Here is a 16674-nt window from a genome sequence, read left to right on the forward strand (position 1 = left end):
GGCTATTATAATCACATTTTGCTATTGTTGAGAATGGAGGTTTGTGACGATTTGGTGGCTACTTACATCATAAACCAGCAATGTTGGCTCCGCCCCTTCTATCAAAACTATCACTTGTGGACTGACAGAATAGTGAATAGAGAGCTATAATGAGTATTGAGTAGCTAGTTAGCATAGCATAGATTGTTCTTTGGAGATTTTATAGTATAAAAGGGGTGTGTGTCAAAACTACACGAGTAGCCCTGCCCATAACCAAGCCATTTTTTAAATTTCCAGCTAAAACCTCAATGTTTAGTTACTCTGTAATATTGCGATATATTGTCACACTTTTACTCATAAACAAACTTCACTTAGAGCTTCTTAGAACACATGTAGTCACATTCACTCATTCATACACCAATCACGACTGACCTGCTATGCAAGGTGCTAGCCCTCCGTCACTAGCAGCTTGTGGTTCAGTGTCCTGCTTAAGGACAAGTACAAGGAAAGGGATACAGTACCTTAGGGTTGAAACCGCCAACCTTTCGAAAAAGGCCTGAATTATTGTTGTTACATTTTTCTATCGTGCCAGTTGTATTTTTGTGTGTAGTTACGTGTTGGTGACAGAGTTGAATAGTCCAGCTAACTCTGAGTTAGCATACAGTCAGAGAAACTGAATCACACTGAAGTCAGATTATTACATCACTTTGGTACAAAAAGACAGATAGATCAGTTCTCCGTCTTTCTGACTCATTGCTGTGTGGAAGATTTTGACTTGTACAATCTACAGCCACATGGACTGGGTGATAACACGTAGAAACTCTGAATGTGAACCAAACCATCTGCAGCCAAAGTTAATGATTAGATACAGAAGAAATAAATAGAAAAAACTGCAATGGAAGCCTTTTTAAAAATCCTGAAGTTTTGATTGGCTGAAGAGAAGAGGGGGCGGAGTCTTCATTGGGAAAAGTAAGCAGCACTTTCCTATAAAAAGCAGGAGCTTCAGATGAAGTGCCATCGACTCATCACATCACACAGCAACCATGAGGTCCCTGGTGTTCGTTCTGCTCATCGGAGCTGCCTGTAAGCTCCTCCCACTCTGTTGTTCATCTCTGATTCTAATAAACATGGTTGTGACTCACTGACCGTGTGTTTGTTTGCAGTTGCCACTGAGGATGATAAGATCGTAGGAGGCTATGAGTGCACCCCCTACTCTCAGCCCCACACGGTGTCTCTGAACTCTGGATATCACTTCTGTGGAGGCTCCCTGGTCAGCAACAACTGGGTGGTCTCTGCTGCCCACTGTTACAAGTCGTAAGCTAGCTGCTAAAGCCTTTTACACCTGAATAGCAGTAGATTGGTTTGTGAGGCTGACTTTGTTCTAACCTTGTGTCCTGTGTTTGTTTTCAGCCGTGTGGAGGTGCGTCTGGGAGAGCACAACATCAGGGTCAACGAGGGAACTGAGCAGTTCATCTCCTCCTCCCGCGTCATCCGCCATCCCAATTACAGCTCCTACAACATTGACAATGACATCATGCTGATCAAGCTGAGCAAGCCCGCCACCCTCAACCAGTACGTGAAGCCCGTGGCTCTGCCCACCAGCTGTGCCTCCGCCGGAACCATGTGCAAGGTCGCTGGATGGGGCAACACCATGAGCTCCAGTAAGTTTGGTTTGTGCTCCATCCACTGGGTTCACTGGGACACCACAGCTCTCTGATCCATGAGTGTGTTCTTCTTCTCCAGCCGCTGACAAGAACAAGCTGCAGTGCCTGGACATCCCCATCCTGTCTGACAGAGACTGTGACAACTCTTATCCCGGCCAGATCACCGACGCCATGTTCTGCGCTGGTTACCTGGAGGGCGGCAAGGACTCCTGCCAGGTGTGAGAGGTGTTGGTGACTGTGGAAGCTTTGCTGTATCTCACACTCAGTGCTCTGTGTTCTCAGGGTGACTCTGGTGGCCCCGTCGTGTGCAACGGTCAGCTGCAGGGTGTTGTGTCCTGGGGCTATGGATGTGCTGAGAGGGACCACCCTGGTGTCTACGCCAAGGTCACTTTCAGCACAACCATCACATTTCATCATCTTCTTTCCACTTGCTGTCCAAACTGTATTGACACTGATCTTCATTTTCCAGGTGTGCATCTTCAACGACTGGCTGGAGCGCACCATGGCCAGCTACTAAGTTATCCAAGAACACAAGTTCAGTCACATGGTCCACCATCACCAGCTCCTGTTGCACTGAACATTACATCAATAAAAACTATTTAAAAAAAACACATCATACAATCTGTCTTTATTCCCAAAGCTGTGGTTGTTTGTTTTCATTATTATTATTAATATTATTTTTTTTGGATGAATAAATGAAGATGTGCAGAGCTCATTTCCATCTTCAGACCCTCAGCATCAACATCAGCCACATAAAACAAGTGATTTATAACAACATTAAGAATCAAAGAATCATTTAAAGTTTAAACAGCAACAAGAAAATGACACGTAGTTAATTTAACATAAAACACAAAGAAAATGTGAGACATTTTCATTTGAAAGCATATCCAAAAACATGGCGGCGCGTGTAAATGCAGCGACCCCTGGCTCTCCCGTTATTGCGGTGTTTTGTTGTTTAAATAAGTGTTTGTCCGGAAGTTTGTCGTGTTCGTCTCGTCTGTATACATCGGAACTTAAGTACAGTCGACAGGCTCTGCTAGACATCGGCAAGAGCAAGTTTCACAACGTTTTGGACACTGTAACAGAGTTACTTCAGAAGCTCGGATTACATCGCAGGCCTGCGACAACACCGGACTCGACTGCCACTCCTCCCCCGGAAAGAAGACGTCGGAAGTGGTGTGCAAGGAAGCAGAAGAGGGGCAAGCGCGGAGGTATCCAGGTTAGGCTAGCGGCTAGTCCAACTCGCCCAGCCATACCATCCATTATCCTGGCAAATGTACAATCCTTGGACAACAAAATGAATCACATACGCCTGCTGAGGTCAGCGAATCGGACAGTGAGTAACTGCTGTGTGTTCTTTTTCACTGAAACATGGCTAAATAACAACAACCCCGACTCCGCTATACAACTGGAGCAGCTAACATGCTATCGAGCGGACAGAGCCCTCGTAAACGGAAGTAAGACTCGTGACGGAGGAGTCTGTGTTTACATCCGTGATGCCGCGACGCTGTAGTAGTATGCAAACACTGTTCACCACTGGCGGAGTTTATGATCATAAGGTGCCGTCCTTTCTACCTGCCGAGGGAGTTTACTGCGATTTTGTTAGTCGCGGTATACATCCCTCCAACCTCCAACAACAGTGACAGGAATGCGGCACTTTGTGAACTGTATCAGGCCATCAGTAAACAACAGACAGCACACCCAGACGGATTTACCATCCTTGCTGGAGATTTTAACCATGCCAATCTTAAGACTGTCCTCCCAAAACTCTACCAGCATGTCAATTTCCCAACAAGAGGGGAAAACACTTTGGACCTGGTTTACACATCACACAAAGGAGCATACAAGGCCTCCCCCCTCCCCCACATCGGACTCTCTGATCACATCACTGTTCTGCTAACACCAGCATACAGGCCGAGAGTGAAAGTCACCAAACCGGTTCGGAAGGAAATACGAGTGTGGCCGGAGGGGGCCACCTCTGCTCTTCAGGACTGCTTTGCTACAACAGACTGGGAAATGTTCAAGCAAGCAGCCACACAAAACAAGCACACAGATATTGAGGAGTATACAGACACTGTTACCTCCTACATTAGTAAGTGCATCGATGATGTGACTCATACAAACACTATCATCACTCGAGCTAACCAGAAGCCATGGCTGACAGGGGATGTCCATCGGCTGCTGAAGGCCAGAGACAACGCCTTCAGAGCCGGAGATGGAAATGGCCTGAGAACAGCGAGAGCCAACCTGTCCCGTGGCATCAGCAAAGCAAAACAGGACTACACAAAAAAGATAACCTGCCACTTCAATGATAGCAGAGACACGCGGAGCCTGTGGCAGGGCATCCAGACCATCACGGACTACAAGCCCGTGCCACAGATCTGAGACGACAACATCTCTGCATCACTGGAGAAGAAAGCCCAACGGCTCCTCTACTTCCTCTGCAAACTGAAACGAGCGAAAGCTCCCCCACCCATCATGTGCACATTCTACCGGGGCACCATCGAAAGCATCCTGTCTAAGCTGCATCACTGTGTGGGGTGGGAGCTGCACTGAACACAGCAAGAAAGCACTACAACGCATAGTGAACACAGCAGGCAAGATCATTGGTGCCCCACTCCCCTCCTTGCAAGACACATACATCACCCGCCTCACCAAAAAAAGCTACCTCGATTGTGAGAGACGCTAGCCATCCCGCACATAGTCTGTTCAGCATCCTGCCTTCTGGGAGAAGGTATAGGAGCCTCCGTGCCCGCTCCACCAGACTCACCAACAGCTTCATCCACCAAGCTGTCAGGAAGCTGAACTCTCTCCCCTCTGTCACCTCAGTCATATCCACCAGCTGAATCCTCCCCACCACCAAAATAGCAAAAAGACTGAAAATGCTGTTATTTATTACTGTTTTACTGACTGCTCTTTGTACTATCACTCTTGCACTACTACTGTATATACAGAATTTTTTAATGCCGCCAAGACCGTTTTGCCTTTGCACTATCATAACAAACTATATAGGAACTCATGCTGCTACTCCCACCTACACACTGTATTTATATTTTATTATTAGTTTTAGTATTTAGTATTGGTAAATATTTTATCTGTTGTAAAAATTGTATGTCTACCTTTAGTATTTATTTATTTTATTTCTTTATTTTATTTATTTATTCAGTTTATTTCCGACATGGTTACATTCACATTTTTTTTTTTTTTTTTTTTTTTGTACATGCCGAAAAAGGAGACGAGAGAAGCAGTTTGCTTATCCGGGTCCCGTCCCCTGTTTTACCATCGCAAATTTACATGGGTTTACATGTCTCTCTGGTCAAAACATTCTTGATTTCTTCTGAACCGTCTGTAGTCAGTGTTGTCCTCTATCTTTGTTCGTGTTGGCCTTGTTCCCTGCCAGACGTTGTTAGCATTCCTCCAGTTCAAGAATAGTTCCTCTTTCGAAGGTGTTTGGAAGGTTTTTCCCTTTTCATCCATAATGTCACCTTGTTTTGTCTCTACATCAAGGTTAATCCAGCTGTTGTTAGTTCTATTGGCCGTGTTGTATTTTCCACTGTCTGATGATGGGATCAGATCCAACTTGTATAAACACATTATTATATCCTAGTTCACAAGCAAGGTAGTATTTTAATGTAATATATCTTAGTTCATAAGCGTGTTTCTAACTGCTGTTGTTAGTTTTATTGGCAGTGTTGTATTTTCCACTGTTAGATTTAACTTGTATAAACACATTATTATATCTTAGTTCATAAGCAAGGTAGTAATTTCATTGTATTATATCTTAGTTCATAAGCAAGGTAGTAATTTCATTGTATTATATCTTAGTTCATAAGCAAGGTAGTAATTTCATTGTACAGGAAAATGTGTTTCTAACTGCACATATGACAATAAACACTTTGAATTTAAATTTAATGTAATCCTTAATCACCCCACCACCTAGCAATTGAAATGAATAAATGACAGACCTTTTTTACTCTTGGTTTCCACATTTAATTCAGTCTCCGTAAAATAATCACAGTCTGAGTTTTGTTTCCAGTGTTTATATAGATCTGGCTCCATATCCATGATTACCATCAGTAATGTTGTTGTTTAGGTGGATCCTTCGTATTTTCCCAAGTTGTCCATCGTTTTGATGAGGATTGGTTTTCCGTCTTCTTCTTCCAGGATGTAAATCCTGCAGTTTTTTGTCCACGGCTTCACAATCTTTCCTCCTTTTTTTATTTGAAGTGCCTTCCATGCAATGCTTGCATTTTGTTTCGTCAGGTTTTCATTGATGTACACCTTCGTTCCCTTGAGTTTATTTCCTAGTATAGGAATGTCTTTTCTGTTGTACCTGAGCACTTTATCTGTTCACTGTGAGAAGTGAGAAACGTCTTCTCGATTCCCTTGTATGTTTGTGCATGTAAAGGAATTGACAATAAAGCTGACTTTGACTTTGACTTTGACTAAATCATATCATTATCAAAACATATTGGAATATATTAGCTTTTTAATGTTAGCTTTCATACAGCTACAAAGAAATTTATATTTCACAGCACGATTATCAAATCAGTCCAAAAAATGTCCAAATCTATTTTTTAATCAATTCTTTTAACAAAAAAAATTATACATACATATATATACAGTGGGGCAACAAGTATTGGCAGAGTGTGCAAGTTGTCATCATAGGTTCACTTCCACTGTGAGAGACAGAGTCACGTTACATGATTTTTAAAGAATATTTGCAGAAATTAAATATTTGGTCAATAACAAAAGTTCAACTCAATACTAATGTAATGTACGTTGGTTGATGATGACAGAGGTCAAAGGTTTCCTGTCAACTAAATCTCTAATGGTTTTTAGTCAACTATAACATTATGATATTTAGTCGACTAAAACTAAACTAAAACTAATAGAATCAACATGACTAAATCACGACTAAAACTAAACAACCATTTAGTCAAAAGACTATGACTAAAACTAAATGAAATTTTGCTGTCAAAATTAACACTGATACAAACTATTACAAACAAAATTTCTTATCGCTTAAAATTGCTTTATCAATCAGGTAATTGTTTTAGTTACTCAGTTAGAAAAAGGATCATTTTACAATTGATTCTTATTGATTACAGTGATATTATTTATCAAAACACCACTGCCATGATTCTCCAACCACTTAATATCACTGACAATAGTCTGTAGATTTATCCTCCACTGTTCCTTTAGAACCCACCACTGACAAATATATGAACACATGTCATGATTCTCTCTGGCATCTAGACGACAGCTTCACTGGTTATTATTTATATTTAAATGTATTCATTTAAGTTTATTGTAACAATGCAAGAGTGACTGCCCTCTATAGGTTGAAACCTGGCTATTATAATCACATTTTGCTATTGTTGAGAATGGAGGTTTGTGACGATTTGGTGGCTACTTACATCATAAACCAGCAATGTTGGCTCCGCCCCTTCTATCAAAACTATCACTTGTGGACTGACAGAATAGTGAATAGAGAGCTATAATGAGTATTGAGTAGCTAGTTAGCATAGCATAGATTGTTCTTTGGAGATTTTATAGTATAAAAGGGGTGTGTGTCAAAACTACACGAGTAGCCCTGCCCATAACCAAGCCATTTTTTAAATTTCCAGCTAAAACCTCAATGTTTAGTTACTCTGTAATATTGCGATATATTGTCACACTTTTACTCATAAACAAACTTCACTTAGAGCTTCTTAGAACACATGTAGTCACATTCACTCATTCATACACCAATCACGACTGACCTGCTATGCAAGGTGCTAGCCCTCCGTCACTAGCAGCTTGTGGTTCAGTGTCCTGCTTAAGGACAAGTACAAGGAAAGGGATACAGTACCTTAGGGTTGAACCGCCAACCTTTCGAAAAAGGCCTGAATTATTGTTGTTACATTTTTCTATCGTGCCAGTTGTATTTTTGTGTGTAGTTACGTGTTGGTGACAGAGTTGAATAGTCCAGCTAACTCTGAGTTAGCATACAGTCAGAGAAACTGAATCACACTGAAGTCAGATTATTACATCACTTTGGTACAAAAAGACAGATAGATCAGTTCTCCGTCTTTCTGACTCATTGCTGTGTGGAAGATTTTGACTTCTGTACAATCTACAGCCACATGGACTGGGTGATAACACGTAGAAACTCTGAATGTGAACCAAACCATCTGCAGCCAAAGTTAATGATTAGATACAGAAGAAATAAATAGAAAAAACTGCAATGGAAGCCTTTTTAAAAATCCTGAAGTTTTGATTGGCTGAAGAGAAGAGGGGGCGGAGTCTTCATTGGGAAAAGTAAGCAGCACTTTCCTATAAAAAGCAGGAGCTTCAGATGAAGTGCCATCGACTCATCACATCACACAGCAACCATGAGGTCCCTGGTGTTCGTTCTGCTCATCGGAGCTGCCTGTAAGCTCCTCCCACTCTGTTGTTCATCTCTGATTCTAATAAACATGGTTGTGACTCACTGACCGTGTGTTTGTTTGCAGTTGCCACTGAGGATGATAAGATCGTAGGAGGCTATGAGTGCACCCCCTACTCTCAGCCCCACACGGTGTCTCTGAACTCTGGATATCACTTCTGTGGAGGCTCCCTGGTCAGCAACAACTGGGTGGTCTCTGCTGCCCACTGTTACAAGTCGTAAGCTAGCTGCTAAAGCCTTTTACACCTGAATAGCAGTAGATTGGTTTGTGAGGCTGACTTTGTTCTAACCTTGTGTCCTGTGTTTGTTTTCAGCCGTGTGGAGGTGCGTCTGGGAGAGCACAACATCAGGGTCAACGAGGGAACTGAGCAGTTCATCTCCTCCTCCCGCGTCATCCGCCATCCCAATTACAGCTCCTACAACATTGACAATGACATCATGCTGATCAAGCTGAGCAAGCCCGCCACCCTCAACCAGTACGTGAAGCCCGTGGCTCTGCCCACCAGCTGTGCCTCCGCCGGAACCATGTGCAAGGTCGCTGGATGGGGCAACACCATGAGCTCCAGTAAGTTTGGTTTGTGCTCCATCCACTGGGTTCACTGGGACACCACAGCTCTCTGATCCATGAGTGTGTTCTTCTTCTCCAGCCGCTGACAAGAACAAGCTGCAGTGCCTGGACATCCCCATCCTGTCTGACAGAGACTGTGACAACTCTTATCCCGGCCAGATCACCGACGCCATGTTCTGCGCTGGTTACCTGGAGGGCGGCAAGGACTCCTGCCAGGTGTGAGAGGTGTTGGTGACTGTGGAAGCTTTGCTGTATCTCACACTCAGTGCTCTGTGTTCTCAGGGTGACTCTGGTGGCCCCGTCGTGTGCAACGGTCAGCTGCAGGGTGTTGTGTCCTGGGGCTATGGATGTGCTGAGAGGGACCACCCTGGTGTCTACGCCAAGGTCACTTTCAGCACAACCATCACATTTCATCATCTTCTTTCCACTTGCTGTCCAAACTGTATTGACACTGATCTTCATTTTCCAGGTGTGCATCTTCAACGACTGGCTGGAGCGCACCATGGCCAGCTACTAAGTTATCCAAGAACACAAGTTCAGTCACATGGTCCACCATCACCAGCTCCTGTTGCACTGAACATTACATCAATAAAAACAATTTAAAAAAAACACATCATACAATCTGTCTTTATTCCCAAAGCTGTGGTTGTTTGTTTTCATTATTATTATTAATATTATTTTTTTTGGATGAATAAATGAAGATGTGCAGAGCTCATTTCCATCTTCAGACCCTCAGCATCAACATCAGCCACATAAAACAAGTGATTTATAACAACATTAAGAATCAAAGAATCATTTCAGAATCAGAATTCCTTTATAAATCTCAGGGGGAAATTACTTACGTTACAACCACTTAAGAAAAATCACAAATAAAAGAATAAAAACCTTAACAAGGATGAAAGAAAGAATAAACATTAAATAAGTGTATAAGTAAGTAAAATACTTGTCAGATACACACATTACAGTAGTAGAAATTAAAGTAAGATTAATAATTATAATACAAATATACAAATCATTTACAAATATGATTCAGATATTAACAACAATGCAGCTGTGAAGTTACAGTGATGAATTATACAGGTTGATCTCCACAGACAGGATTGATTTCCTGTGACGTTCTGTGGAGCACCGTGGTTGGATCAGCCTGGTGCTGAAGGTTCTAAATGTTCTAAAGGGGCTGAAGGTTCTTCTGTGACTGACCAGCACATCACGGAGTGGGTGGGACTCATTGACCAAGATGGCCTTCACCTTGGACAGGCTCCTCCTCTCTGTCACCACTGTCAGAGAGTCCAGTTTAATCCACAACGTCTGTGGCGTCTGTGACCCTCAGTCTGTTCCCCCAGCAAACAACAGCGTAGAAGCAGCTTTGGTCCTTCCTGTAGAGGGAGTCAGTGTTCCTCCCCCAGTCCAGTTTATTGTCAATCACCACTCCCAGGTATTTGTTCTCCTCCACAATATTTTGTAAACTTTGAATCTGACAGATTACCAATGTCCTGTGGGGTTCCTCAGGGATCTGTTCTTGGACCTCTTCTGTTTAGCCTTTATATGCTTCCTTTAGGACACATTTTACACAACTGTAAGGTTGATTATCAGAGCTACGCAGATGACACACAACTATATCTATCACTGAACCCAGATGACTATGGTCCCATTGAGGTGTTGTGTGACTGCTTAGAAAAAGTAAACTGATGGATGAGTGAAAACTTCCTTCAACTAAACCATGACAAGATGGAGGTGATTGTCTTTGGTAACAATGAAAAGAGGACTGCTGTCAGCAAGTATCTGAGTCTGGATCTTTAGAAGATAAAGACCAAGTCAAAAACCTTGGTGTTCTGATTGACTCAGATCTGACATTCAGCATCAGATCAAATCTATCACAAAAACATCTTCTACCACCTAAAGAACATCTCCAGAGTGAAAGGTTTAATGACTCAGAAAGATCAGGAGAAACTGGTCCATGCTTTTATCTCCAGCAGACTGGACTATTGTAATGGTCTTCATCAAACATCTACAGCTGGTTCAGAACGCTGCAGCTCAGGTCTGAACCAGAACAAAGAGGTCAGAACACATTACACTGGCTCCCAGTCAGCCTCAGAGGAGACTGTAAAGTTCTGCTGCTGGTTATAAATGTGTGAATGGGTTTGGTCCAGAATACATCAGTGAGATGTTAGTCAGGTATGAACCCAGCAGGTCTCTGAGATCTATGGACACAGGTCAGATAGTGGAGCCCAGAGCTCACAGTAACCATGGTGATGCTGTGTTTAGTTGTTATGCTGCAAAGAAGTGGAACAAACTGCAGCAGAGCTGAAGTCAGCATCACATGTGAACATTTTTAAATCAAAGTTAAAGGAACTTTTTTCTCTACTGTGTATGATTGAGAGAGATTTATGGTCATGTTGATGATGTAATGTGTTTGTTGATGATGTCATGTGTTTGTTGATGATTTTAAATGATTTTACTGATGATTTTAAATGTTCTTATTGATTTTAAACAATTGAATGTTTTATCATGTAAAGCACATTGAGTTGCCTTGTGTATGAAATGTTCTATACACATAAATTTGCCTTGTTCAGTGTTTGATCTGTTATGTCTGGTTAACTAAGAATAACTCAGTCCGTGTTGTCTTTTAGTTCTTTTTATTCCATCTTTTTTTTCGTGTCTCGTAGCTACACATTCACAGTCAGCTAGCTACCTCAAGTACAACCATTTCAGTGGGAACTTCCGGTTTACAAAATAAAAGTCAGTTGGAGCAACGTTATTAAAATGTTATAACATCTCATCAGAGCTACAGTAAAATGCATCTTGAAATAATGAATTAATAAAAAATGAACTAATGAAACACAATAATGAAAACAATCAAAGTTTATACTTAATTGACTTTCTTTTTTTTTAAAATTAAGCAATGAAAAATGTTAATATTTTTTCTATTTAGAGAGTGCACGGCTTATTAGCCAGAACATTGTTTTGTTTTGTTGTTTTCCTAAAAAATATGTTTTGTTTTCTTCAGTTTTTTAACTTCAATGTATTACATGGTGTAACTTTAGTCCTGACTATGAGGGACAAAAGTAACAAAGTGCAACATCTAGTCAATGTCAAATTCCACATAACACAGAAGATAGGATCATTTAAATCAGGTTAATTTATGTTGATCAGAACTTCATTAATAAACCTGATCAGATTCAGTAAATCATTGATCCCTGAGAGGAAATCAGGAGACATATAAATGACATATAAATAATTAAAAAAGAGACGTCAGAATAATCCATGACACTATAACTTATATCTACCTTTAAATTGTGTGGACTTTATTTTTTACATACATTTTTGTTTAATTATGAGTTTTTTTTATTTATTATTATTTATTTGTTTCCTCACAAAAGTTAAAAACTAATATTTTCTTTAGAAAATGATAAATATTTTATATTTTATAGGGCCCTATGGAAGGAGACATTGTTCACTAGATAAAGGAAAATACATGAAACCAAAAGGAAAAATAAAGGATGGAGATAAAACAGTGGTACAGGTGTGTCTATACTGATCACATGTATGGATCACAAATGTCCAACACGAGGACAAACTTGTCACAAATGCAATGATAAGGAACATTTATTTATCTAAAGTATGTCGTAATAAAGGACATAAAAAGCATAATGTGAACGTGGTTGAACAAGTTAATTATGCATTTGTTGTAAAAGATGATGATGTGTCTGAAAAGATAATATTTTCTGTTGGAGGAGTAGAGTTAGAAATGTTCATAGATTCTGGTGTTAGAAGTAATGTCATGGAGAGAAAAGCTAAATATAAAATATCATTCATACAGTATGTACCTGTAGGACAGAGGAATGTATATGAATATTCCTCAACACAGTCACTATCTGTTAAAGGAACATTTAAATGTGAAATCAAAGATGGAGATAGGACTGAGGAGGCGGAGTTTATTGTGATAATGGTGAACCACTCCTGGGTTTTATTAAATTACACTGTTAAAGAACATTATTCAAGTGTTTAAAGAAGTAGGAAAACTAAACCCATTAGTCTATACAGTGATCATCAACAACCACTGACACACATACCCTAACATTTAAGGGGTGCAGTTGAGAAAAAGATAAATGAACATTATAGAACGTGTAGAAGGTTCTCCACCATGGGTAAATCCTGTAGTGGTTCTCACACAGACATCAGAATGTGTTTAGACATGAGGAAAACAAATGAAGCAATAATCAGGGAAAGATTTCCCACAGTGGATGGAATACTTCTAGGACTAAACTACATCTGAAATGGTGACATCATCAGTTGGAGTTCACCACAGATTCCAGAGATATCACAACATGTGCAGAGCATAACAGAGTTTACAGATATAAAAGTCTGATATTTATAGTGTCACCAGCCACTGAACAATACCAACATGAGATCACTAATGCACTAGTGAGCACTGAAGGTGTGGAAAACATCTCAGATGATGTGATCATACACGCTCTGGACCAGGAAACACATGATGTGCTCCTACATTCTGTAATGAAGAGACTTTCTGATTGTGGATTAACACTAAAGCCAAAAAAGTCCCAGTTTAACATGAACAGACTTGTTTTCATAGGAATATTACTGTCACACAAAGGCTTTGGAAAGAGTGAGAGCTGTGGTGGAGACCAGGGAGAAGAACAAAGCTGCAGAGGTGAGAAGCTTCCATGGACTGGTAGACTTCAGCAGTAGGTTTATACCACAGTTTGTTCCACTGTCAGAACCTCTGAGACCTTTAACAGAGACTACATTTATATTTAGACCAGAGCTAAACCATAGCAGGTATCTTAGCGTACTTTAACAAAGAAGCTCCAACTAAAGTCACAGCAGATGTAAGACCAGTAGGTTTGGGTGCAGTGCTAATACAGGAACAGAATATTGTAGAGGTACCAGTGTGTTATGTATGTCATAACCTAACAGACTGTAGCTCTAGCACTGGTATGGGCATGTGATAGTGGGGTGGCAGTCACCCCAGTGGTATCTGTCATTGTGTCCTTGGGCAAGGCACTTCACTTACTTTGCCCTAGTATGAATGTAGTGTGTGAGTGAGTGTTGGTGGTGGTGGGAGGGGCCTATGGTTCACTATCCCAGGGTAGCTGTGGCTACAATAGTAGTTTACCACCATTAAGTGTGGACTGAAAGTCTATGATAAAGCACTTTATAAAATTAATGCATTATTTATTATTAAAGAATACATCCACATGTGTGTATGGTAGAACATCTGACCTCTAGACATTAGAGGTCATATTCAACTAAAGGTCAAAACCATGTGATAGAAAGGTGGGCTCTTAGACTACAACTGTATGACTTTAAAGTGGTGCACATCGTGGGAAACCAGAACTACTGATTCACTATCAATACAGCATCACAAAATATAGGTGAGATTTATTGCAGTAAACAACTCCAAAAGCACTTAGTATGAGAGGTTGAAGAAGCCTCTGCTATAGACTCAGAGTTGTTAGAAGTGCAAAAAACAATTGAAAATGGACATTTTGATAAATGCAAAACATATGCACCCATTGCTAATGAGCTATGTGTAATAGAATACATCGTTCTCAGAGGGACTCACTGTGTATCACCAGAAAAACTCAGAGCTAAAGCACTTTCCTGAGCTCATGAAGGACACTTAGGAATTGTTGGAACTAAACAACATCTCAGAACTAAAGTGTGGTGGCCTGGTATGGACAAAACTGTAGAAAATTACTGTAAAGCCATGGATACCAGTTGGTTGCTAGACCTGATCCACACGAACCACTGATAAATACATAATTACCAGATAGACCTTGGCAGGATGTTGCTGAGGACCACGACCTTCAAATCAATCAATACTTGTAGATTATCATAGTCGCTACTATGAGTATGATGTTATGACATCTACAACTACAGAAAAAGTCATTGACTCTATCTTCAATAGACATGAACTACCAGTTACCATTAAATCTGACAATGGCCCACAGTTCAAATCAGAATTATTCAGAGAATTCTGTGAAAACAATGGAATCAAACATGTGAGAACATCACCATAATGGGCTCAAACTAATGGAGAGGTGGAACGACAAAATGTATCACTGATGAAGAGAATCAGGATCACACATGCTGAAGGACTGAGAAAATGTTACTGTTTATCGCAGCATTGAAGACAATCCAGCAGAACTGTTGATCAATCAGAAAATGACCAGATGTTCATGAGAAAACAACTGGATGATGTTACAGAGACACTGAGCTGAGAGGAACATCTAAATGATCTGCTGATGAACAAAGAGGAGTTTGATATTCAAAAGTTGGCGTGGGTGACGGTACTAGTTCAACAAGAGTTTATTTAACACAACACTAAGTTTGGTGTAAAACTGGAAACCAAGTCATGGTGGAATCACCACCATTAACACAACATGTAAAGAAATATGAAACAAAAACATTGACTGAAAAGGAGGAAAGTGAATAAAAATGTTGATTACACTCCACCACCACTAGAGGTCACTGAGGGTCAGAGAAACACAGAGGTCTACAAACATCTCAGATGTTCCATGATGTTGTGGTGAAAGAAACAATACCATATGAGATGTAATATGAGCTCTAAAAAACAAAAAGAAGGAAATGTTAAAGCTTCATGGTTGTTTGTTTGTGAGGCTGTTTAAAGAATAATAAATAAAAGAAAATATTTAAGTGGTTAAAAAAGTGATGAAAATAATAAAGATACATTTATGTTAAGGTAAATTCTGATTCCAAGGAGAAGGTGGATGTTATGGGTTCGAGTTATGTGATGATATGATGACATATGAGGAAGTGATGTTTGGGGTGGAGCCGTAAAAGAGCCACATGTATGTTAATGTTGACTGTGTGTGTAATAAAGAAAGATTAACCCAGACAGTGCTTTGTGTATTGATACACAACAGGAAGAAAGTCAATATAAGGAGGAAACTGAAGAAAAACCACTTAAAACGAGTTAAAGGAGCAGGAGCGGCTGTAACAGGCAGCATGTACGGTGGCACACCATAATATAAAGTTATAATAAGCAAGAAAATAATATACCATAAACAAAGTTGAATTGAACATGTATAATAGTGTGAGGCTGTTTTCTTAGCCTGGTTTAAAGTGATTGTAGCTGACACTTCATTATTTACCACCACAGTGACATCATCATCAGGATAATGTATTCACTGTAAACAACATGACAATTTAAACTATATCTTATTAAAAATATGTTATGTACAATTAAATATTTTACACAACATGATCTGAAGGTTCAACTTTAACTTAATAAATAATACATTGACCAATGAGTAAAATATACATAATAGATATAAATAAGAAATTTCACTATTTGATAAATGTATTGGAGCCAAAAACCACAGGTAAAGGTGGAGAGTTCTCCAGGTAGAGGATGAGGTCCTGACCCAAGTGGAGGATTCTAGTCCCTTAGGGTCACGGTGACAGAAGGATGGGGGGAGGGGGAGGGGGACAGGAGGATTAGTGCTGAGTCAGTATTGATCTATGGCGGTTCAGAAGGAGCTGAGCTGTAGATCTAACGGTTGATGTTGGTTCTATACCCTCACCTATGGTCAGGAACTCTGGGTCACGACCCAAAGAACCAGATGGTGGCAACAAAGGCTGAGTTTCCTCCTTGGGGGGCTTTCCTTAAAGATAGGGTCAGTCATCAGGAGGAGCTCAGAAGAAGATATATATTTAAATATTTTATACATTATGCAAAACATTGGGTCTCTGCCCTTTGACACTAGTTTGATCTAACTTACATTATTTAGTACGTCACCACTGAGTTGTGGCTCCTTTATGAATCCCACTAAAAATACATGTATGTATATCTCAGTCGCTAATGTATGTACAGTACACACATACTGTATATACATATATTATTTCTTGTGTTTTCTTGGGGTACGTATACAATAAGTGGATCACGTACATTTCTCCTGTATGATCAGAGCACAATGTGGGCGGGGCCTATTTACTGAAGGTGCTTTAAATACTAAAAGCAGATTCACAGTTCACGCAACATTTGT

At 40.3% G+C, this 16674-nt stretch overlaps 2 protein-coding genes across 2 annotated transcripts; both read left to right on the top strand.

Moving 5' to 3' along the window:
* Positions 1-973: 973 nt before the first annotated feature.
* LOC114477767 (trypsin-2-like) lies at positions 974-2256 on the top strand. The gene is made up of 6 exons (XM_028470346.1): positions 974-1062; positions 1143-1293; positions 1390-1640; positions 1723-1859; positions 1926-2027; positions 2113-2256. The coding sequence occupies exons 1-6, from the start codon at positions 1023-1025 to the stop codon at positions 2158-2160; spliced, it is 729 nt and encodes a 242-aa protein (XP_028326147.1). The 5' UTR covers positions 974-1022; the 3' UTR covers positions 2161-2256.
* Positions 2257-7971: 5715 nt separating this feature from the next.
* Positions 7972-9257, top strand: LOC114477415 (trypsin-2-like). The gene is made up of 6 exons (XM_028469675.1): positions 7972-8060; positions 8141-8291; positions 8388-8638; positions 8721-8857; positions 8924-9025; positions 9111-9257. The coding sequence occupies exons 1-6, from the start codon at positions 8021-8023 to the stop codon at positions 9156-9158; spliced, it is 729 nt and encodes a 242-aa protein (XP_028325476.1). The 5' UTR covers positions 7972-8020; the 3' UTR covers positions 9159-9257.
* Positions 9258-16674: the final 7417 nt, after the last annotated feature.

Source organism: Gouania willdenowi, chromosome 16 (assembly GCF_900634775.1).
Source record: "Gouania willdenowi chromosome 16, fGouWil2.1, whole genome shotgun sequence".
Taxonomy (NCBI): Eukaryota; Metazoa; Chordata; class Actinopteri; order Blenniiformes; family Gobiesocidae; genus Gouania; species Gouania willdenowi.

Bases quoted from the DNA above. Each gene is read 5' to 3' on its own strand.
- LOC114477767 (XM_028470346.1), top strand. From the start codon at position 1,023: ATGAGGTCCCTGGTGTTCGTTCTGCTCATCGGAGCTGCCT. The intron at 1,294-1,389 runs GTAAGCTAGCTG...GTTTGTTTTCAG, and splicing joins GCTGCCCACTGTTACAAGTC to CCGTGTGGAGGTGCGTCTGG. The intron at 1,641-1,722 runs GTAAGTTTGGTT...CTTCTTCTCCAG, and splicing joins GGGCAACACCATGAGCTCCA to CCGCTGACAAGAACAAGCTG.
- LOC114477415 (XM_028469675.1), top strand. From the start codon at position 8,021: ATGAGGTCCCTGGTGTTCGTTCTGCTCATCGGAGCTGCCT. The intron at 8,061-8,140 runs GTAAGCTCCTCC...GTTTGTTTGCAG, and splicing joins TCTGCTCATCGGAGCTGCCT to TTGCCACTGAGGATGATAAG. The intron at 8,858-8,923 runs GTGTGAGAGGTG...CTGTGTTCTCAG, and splicing joins GCGGCAAGGACTCCTGCCAG to GGTGACTCTGGTGGCCCCGT.